Source organism: Triturus cristatus, chromosome 6 (assembly GCF_964204655.1).
Source record: "Triturus cristatus chromosome 6, aTriCri1.1, whole genome shotgun sequence".
Taxonomy (NCBI): Eukaryota; Metazoa; Chordata; class Amphibia; order Caudata; family Salamandridae; genus Triturus; species Triturus cristatus.
In genome coordinates, this window is record NC_140589.1 from 1,896,150,664 (window position 1) to 1,896,158,687 (window position 8,024).

The 8,024-nt window shown below is 42.3% G+C and overlaps 1 protein-coding gene across 1 annotated transcript in view; it reads left to right on the plus strand.

Moving 5' to 3' along the window:
- LOC146822345 (uncharacterized) overlaps positions 1-7,718 on the plus strand; it is a 63,051-nt gene extending 55,333 nt beyond the window's left edge. The window contains exon 2 of the mRNA XM_085613430.1: positions 4,230-7,718. Within this exon, the coding sequence (XP_085469556.1) occupies positions 4,645-6,168 (1,524 nt within the window). The 5' untranslated portion in view covers positions 4,230-4,644 and the 3' untranslated portion in view covers positions 6,169-7,718. The remainder of the gene's footprint in view (positions 1-4,229) is intronic.
- The last annotated feature ends 306 nt before the right edge of the window (positions 7,719-8,024 follow it).

Genomic DNA, 8,024 nt, shown 5'->3' on the forward strand with positions numbered 1-8,024 from the left:
AAAGGGGGCAAAAACAGGGCACAAAATGTACAATTAGAGCACAGGCACTCAGGATACAGAAGTCAAGAGGGATCACAGGCACTCAGGATACAGAAGTCAAGAGGGATCACAGGCACTCAGGATACAGAAGTCAAGAGGGATCACAGACACTCAGGTTACAGAAGTCAAGAGGGATCACAGGCACTCAGGAAAAAATGCAAACGGGTTGGGAGAGGCACAGAGACGGCAGAAACTCAAGGCTGAGGCTGCAGCGAGCGGTAGCGAGGATGGAGGTCACATTGGGGGCCGCGTGGCAGTGCGGGGAGCGACCTGCCTGGAGAACAGGGTCAGAGGTCGCTCTTTCTATCACTTCGCGGCCTCCATATGAGGGGGCGAGGGAGGGAGGAGCAGCTGGGAGGTGGGAGCGGGGCGGCCAATGGGATGCAAGGGGGCGGGGCCGCCAGGGCGCAGCGGCGGGAAAACGGGTGGCGAGGGGAGGAGAAGAGGCGAAGAACGAGGGTTACAGAAGAAAAGGGGGAAAAACAGGGCACAAAATGTACAATTAGGGCACAGGCACTCAGGATACAGAAGTCAAGAGGGATCACAGGCACTCAGGATACAGAAGTCAAGAGGGATCACAGGCACTCAGGATACAGAAGTCAAGAGGGATCACAGGCACTCAGGAAAAAAGGCAAACAGGCGGGGAGAGGCACAGAGACGGAAGAAACCCAAGCCTGAGGCTGCAGCGAGCATTAGCGAGGATGGAGGTCACACTGGGGGCCGCGTGGCGGTGCGGGGAGCGACCTGCCTGGAGAACAGGGTCAGAGGTCGCTATCCAACACTTTCCCTACTGTTGCGCTTACAGGAGTGGGAATAGTAATTTTTACCCCTGCGCTATCCAACACTTTACCTACTGTTGCACTCACTGGAGTGGGAATAGTAATTTTTACCCCTCTGCTATCCAACACTTTCCTTACTGTTGCACTCACTGGAGTGGGAGTAGTAATTTTTACCCCTCCACTATCCAACACTTTCCCTACTGTTGAACTCACTGGAGTGGGAACAGTAATTTTTACCTCTACGCTATCCAACACTTTCCCTACTGTTGCACTCACTGGAGTGGGAATAGTAATTTTTACCCCTCCGCTATCCAACACTTTCCCTACTGTTGCACTCACTGGTTTGGGAATAGTAATTTTTACCCCTACGCTATCTAACACTTTCCCTACTGTTGCACTCACTAGAGTTGGAATAGTAATTTTTACCCCTACGCTATCCAACACTTTCCCTACTGTTTCACTCACTGGAGTGGGAATAGTAATTTTTACCCCTACTTTATCCAACACTTTTTCTACTATTGCAGTCACTGGGTTACGAATAGTAATTTTATTTCTTCCGCTATCTAATATTTTTTGTATTATTTTAACTAATGTACTGTATAATTAATTTTAAAGAGATTAAAAATAATGTTTATTGTTTAAATTTGTTATATATATTTTTTAAATTTTTATTTATATTATTGTTTTATGTGTATAGATGTATTTATAATTAATAAAAAAATAAACATGTAAAAGTGATTAAAACAAATATTAAAACATGAATAAGTAAGTATATATATTATATATTATGGTGCCGATTCCGATCCGTTAAAAAACTTTCCCGTACGACTCGTATCCGTATATTTTTACGTACGAATCGTACAAGTCCCGTACGAACGGCCAAGTACGAATCATATCCGTATTTTGTTACGTACGAATCGTACAAGTCCCGTACAAACGGCCAAGTACGATTCATACCGTAAAAATACATACGAATGACCTCGGGAAAAGTGTACGACATGTCCCCAGATAGTTTTACGTACGATTCGTAAAACTGAAGTCCGAGCGCACAAGTACGATCCGTACCGTCGTTCCGAAGACACATTCGTATGTAAAACATCCCGTACGGAGCGAACTGTGTACCACCCCTACCCCGGGTACACCTGGGCAAGGGGTACGAGTCGTACGGCCGCCCCCAGCCTCCCACCCCTCCTGCGTACGTCCGCACCGTACACCCCCACCGCATGTACGCACCGTACCCCCCACCGCATGTACGCACCGTACCCCCACCGCATGTATGCACCATACCCCCCCACCGCATGTGCGCACCGTACCCCCACCGCATGTATGCACCGAACCCCCCCACCGCATGTACGCACCGTACGTATGTACGCACCGTACCCCCCCACCGCATGTATGCAACGTACCCCCCCACCGCATGTATGCACCATACCCCCACCGTACCCCCCACCGCATGTACGCACCGTACACCCCCACCGCATGTAAGCACCGTACCCCCACCGCATGTACGCACCGTACCCCCCACCGCATGTACGCACCGTACCCCCAGCGCGTAGCGCGTGCGTACATGCGATGGGGGTGTACGGTGCGTACATGTGGTGGGGGGCTGGGGGTACGGTGCGTACATGCGTACATGTAGCGCTGGGGTACGGTGCGTACCGGGCCCCCTTTTCCTCACGCATCGCGACGTACTTAGCTTTTCCGGCTCTTTTTGGCTCCCATAAAAATTTTGCCGTGTGGAGTGCTGTGGGTACGAATCGTACTTGCTGGTCCATAAAACGCTGCCTGACTCCATGCGAATGTCGCGTTCGCGCTTTCCCGGATCACATTTGTACGTGTTTTTTAGCCGTACGGTCTTTTCTACGATTCGTACGGAAACAGGTTTCCGTACGATTCGTACTTGCTGGTTTGTACGGGTTATTTACCGGGTACGAGTCGTACGGAGAAAATGCTCCGTACGACGATTCGTACCCGGGTTTTACCGGATCGGAATCGGCACCTATATGTATATGTTTAATGTATTTTTAAATTATATGTATTACATTTAATTCTTAAGTATTTTAAATTATTTTTAACTATGTTTATTTTAATTATATTTATTATTTACTTGATTTTACATTTTTTTTAACTTAAATAAAAAATGATATTTTTAATAACGATATTTTTGACATCGATATTGTTTCCGATATTTTTGTACTTACCTTAATGTAGATAGGATGTCGGTTTTCTTGTCCTCAATATTTTTGCTGCAATATTTTTGTAGGTCAATATATTGACCTTCGATATTTAGTCAGTGATCCAACACTGCAGATAGAGATAGATAGATAAACTTGAAAAGATAGATACATTGATAGATATAATGATAGATTTGCAAAGATAGATAGAATTAAAAAAGATTGATAGAGTTGCAAAGGTAAACGTTGCATAGATAGAGGGACAGTAGATAGATAGGTTGATAGACAGGTAGATACATACATAGAAGGACCGGTAGATAGACGGGTTGATCGTCACACTGAGGTTGATAGATAGCATTGCAAAGACAGACAGCACAGCACAGATTCAATTAGTAATGTAATAATTAAATACCTGTATAAGCACAGTAAACAAGAGCATTGAAAGCAAACTAGAAAGACCTTAAAGACCAACTAAGTTGGTTTACAAGCATAGCTGAAGTCCTCAATTAAAATACATACAGGAGTGCAGTTATAAAGGCATCTCATTGCGGGCATTCTAAAAAGTGAATTATGTTATAAAAAATACATTCAAATGGACACCAACTGGTATAATCTGATATAGAAACAAACAGGTAAACAAAGGCAGCTCCAGACGGATTTTACAACTTCATTAGCAGGCGGCAGGAACTAATAAAGTGGCTGAAGTAGGCAGGCTACTGCTCCATGCTGTATTGTTTGGTGGGCGGACGCAAAATGTGAATGGCACAACAACAGACCAGTGGATGGAGAGCTGAAACCGCTTTAAGTAAGTAAATCATATATGTATTTTGTAAAATAAAATTTATTGGCTAACACCAGACCAAATGGAAAACTGTGCATGTGTCATTCTGTAGGAGTGCACATTTGTGGAGAAAAATGTGTATACCTACAGAATGATGTAACAGACGACACCTCATTGCACCTTATGTTTTTCTTTTGTTGATGCTGTGCACCCAACAGCAACTTTCTCTGGTGTCTTGGTTTCTCCTTGAGTCCACACTCCTAAATAGAAGGGAATCATGGAAGGAGTATATGCCCTTACTCTGCCTACTGCATCTTTACATTGAAAGTGTAATCTAGAATTTCTTCAAAGCACTAGTCTATATGGACAGTTAAAAGTCTCATTAAATGGCAATAGATTTTTCTGATGGGCTCTGCATTTAAGCGTGTTCTGTGTTTCCTTTTCTTATTCTAACAGGTGAAACGGATGCAGTGATGACTGAAAATGGAAAAGGCATTAAACATCACGTGTGTTGGAAGTGATGTAAAAACAGTATACCTCAAAATCTCTTCCCTTGAAGGCTAATGCCTCACCAAGCTCTTTCTGCAGCAGAAAACCTACACTGCCCAATGAAGTCTGTACTTGGCTCTTAGGCATGAGCTTATGAACATGGAAGACATAACACACTGACATATTGAAGCAAGTCTGAGGTGCTCATTACAAAGGAAGAGCCAACCTGGTATGAGAAAGAGCACACAGGAGAGAAGTTAAATGAATATCTAGAATGTGGCAAAACATTTATTTGGCAGAGAAATAGCACGCGCGACTTCAGAAACTTCCTGCTGGAGAAAAACCTTATCGATGGACAGACTGTGGAAAAGTGTTCTTTGCAATGAAAGACCTAATGCAGCATCAGAGTGTCCACGTAAAGGAGAAACTATATACATGTACAGAATGTACTAAATTGTTTCGAAGGAAGCAGAACCTAAAGCAACATCAAAAGATCCACACTGTTGAGAAAGTTTATGAATGTAGTGAATGCTGTAGGGCATTCATTAAAAAGGAACAACTTGAGCTTCACCAGAAAGTCCACACTGGGGAGGGACCATATCATTGTACAGAATGTGACAAGGCATTTATTACCAATGGAGACCTATCGCATCATCAGAAAATCCACACTGGGGTGAAACCATATAAATGTACAGAATGTGACAAGGCATTTATTACCAATGGAAGTCTAATAAATCATCGGAAAGTCCACACTGGGGAGAAACCGTATGAATGTACAGAATGTGACAAAGCATTTATTACCAAAGGAAACCTAATGAAACATCAGAAAGTCCACACTGGAGAGAGACCATATCAATGTACAGAATGTGACAAAGCATTTATAACAAATGGAGACCTGAAGCAGCACCAGAAAACCCACACTGGGGAGAGACCATATCACTGTACAGAATGTGACAAGGCGTATACTACCAATAGAAACCTAATACAACATCAGAAAACCCACACTGGGGAGAAACCGTATAAATGTACTGAATGTAATAAAGTATTCGGAATTAAGAAGATTCTAAAGCAGCATCAATACATCCACACTGGGGAGAGACCATTCAACTGCAATCAGTGTGACAAGGCATTCATTTCCAGCGGAAACCTATTGCGACATCGGAGGGTCCACACAGGGGAGAAACAATATCAATGCAGTGAATGTGAAAAGGCATTTATAACAAAAGGAGAGTTGAAGCGACATCAAAGAGTCCACACTGGAGAAAGACCATTCAACTGCTCTGAATGTGAGAAGGCATTTTTTATAAAGTCACGTCTAATGCAGCATCAGAGAGTCCACACTGGGGAGAAACCATATCAATGTACCGAATGCTGCAAGGCATTTATCGCAAAGAGAGAGCTGAAGCAACATCAGAAAACCCACTCTGGGGAGAAACCATATCAATGTAGTGAGTGTGACAAAGCATTTATAAAAAGTGGAGATCTGAAGCGACATCAAAATGTCCACACTGGAGAGAGACCATTCAACTGCACTGAATGTAAGAAGGCATTTATTCTAAATTCACGTCTAATGCAACATCAGAGAGTCCACACTGGGGAAAAACCATATCAATGTAATGAATGTGACAAAGCCTTTATTACAAATGGAAATCTAAAGCAACATCAGAAAATCCACAACAGGGAGAAACCATATGAATGTACAGAATGTGACAAGAGATTTATTTGTAAGCAAAATTTAATTCAACATCGGAAAGTTCACTCTGTAGAGAAACCATATCAATGTATTGAATGTCACAGAGCATACATAACTAATGGAGAGCTAAAGGAACATCAGAAAATCCACATAGAGAGAAATCCTGTGTATACACAGAATGTAATAAAGTCTTCTACAGGAAGAATAAGTTAATACAGCATCAACAAATCCAGTCTCGGGAGAAACCATATTAATGTACAGAATGTGAAAAGCATTTTAACTAATGGAGAGCTAAGACAACCTCAAAAGTCAAAAATGAAGACTACACTGAATGTGGCAAGGCAATTATTAGAATGGGAGAGTTAAAACAACATCAGAAAGTCCACATTGGGAAAAATCTGTATGAATGAACAGAATGAGACAAAGTGTTCTTAATGAAGCAATCACATGAATGTACAGAAAGTGAAAAGGGCATTTATTAGAAGGTTACAGCACAGGCAATATACCATCAGAAAGTTCACACATGGGAGATCGCATCTCAGTGCACTTACTATGACAAAGCAATCATTTAAAATTTTAAAAAACGAACACTATATCATAAAGGCACAGCCAATGTTCCATCAAAGTCCACACAGGGAAGACAGTCATGAAACAGAGAACTCATGTCACAACAAATGTGTCCTGGCATTTTACAAAAAAGAAAGACATAACACAACATAAAAAAGTCCACCTGGGGGTGGGGAAGAGGGGGAGAAAACATATAAATGTACTGAATGTAACAATTAATTTATTGGCAGCGCATAGCTACTACAATAAAAGGGAATTCAACACAGAGGAGAAAGTCATGATGAAAGAGAATGCATATCACTGCACTCCAAGCAATAAGGCATCCTTTACAACCACAGAGCTAATGCAACATCAGGAAGCCAATACTAGTGGGACACCTGTCCTCCACACAGGAGCAACACTGTAGGACTATTCTGAACATGACAAAGCAATCAGTACAAATGGACTAATAATGCAACATCTGAAAATAGACAGTGGGAAGTAACTGAAGCAATAAATGTGACCAGGTGCTGATCCAACTTTTTGTTATAAAGTGTTTTTTCACTGGAGGAACCAAATTTGTCAATATGCATTCCAGAGCGAAACTGTGTCTGTCTTCAGGGTGACAAGACATCCATTACAAAGGATTAGCTTATGTTTGATCAGAAATTAATCACTGGGGAGAACCATTTAAGTATTATTAACATGAAAGAGCATTTCCTTCAAACACTCTCTGATGAGGCATCAAAAAGGTTACCTGGGTGTACGATGTACTGATTGTGAAGACTTTGATTTGAAACAGTTATCAGTTGCTACAATCAAGAATCCACACCTCCTCACAGATTTAGGGGATGAAATACCTGAACAAAATCTGGCACAAAGGAACAGAAATAGTGGCAGTCATCATAGATGCCGAAGGATTAGTCAAGAAAAGGTACCAGGGCAACTTGCTCCTCACCCGCAGAGGTGACAATATGCAAACTCCAGAGAGAATCAAACTTTATCAGAATGCAAATGTTACAGAAAGCAACAGCTATATTTCTTTCCCTGTTCCCAGCCTACTATGGCATAAGGACTATTTTGGCCACCTCGTGATAAGACCTGGCTCTGCCTATTTACTCAGTTATGTGAGATTTGTTCTGCAGGGCCTTCTACGGCTCGTATGCACAGTTTTGAGGACATTTGTGATAATAAAATTCAAAGAGTTTGTTATCTATGATGTTATGTTCATGCTGTTTATGGTTGACATTTTGTTTCTTTCATTAATAATACTACCCGGGAGAGGACAGGTGGAGTTTTGGAGTTGGTTGAAAGTCAGATGCAGTTATAAAACAAAAAGATCCACCTCTAGGGGAAGAGGGGAGGGGGGGGGTTAAGACATGGGTTCAGATCACTAAGGTGGTGATGTGTGTGTATCCCACTATGGTTGGACACACACTGTGTGTGTGAGGGGTATTTAAACAACACAGTGTGTGTCCAGCCATAGTGGGATACACACACATCACCACCTTAGTGATCTGAAC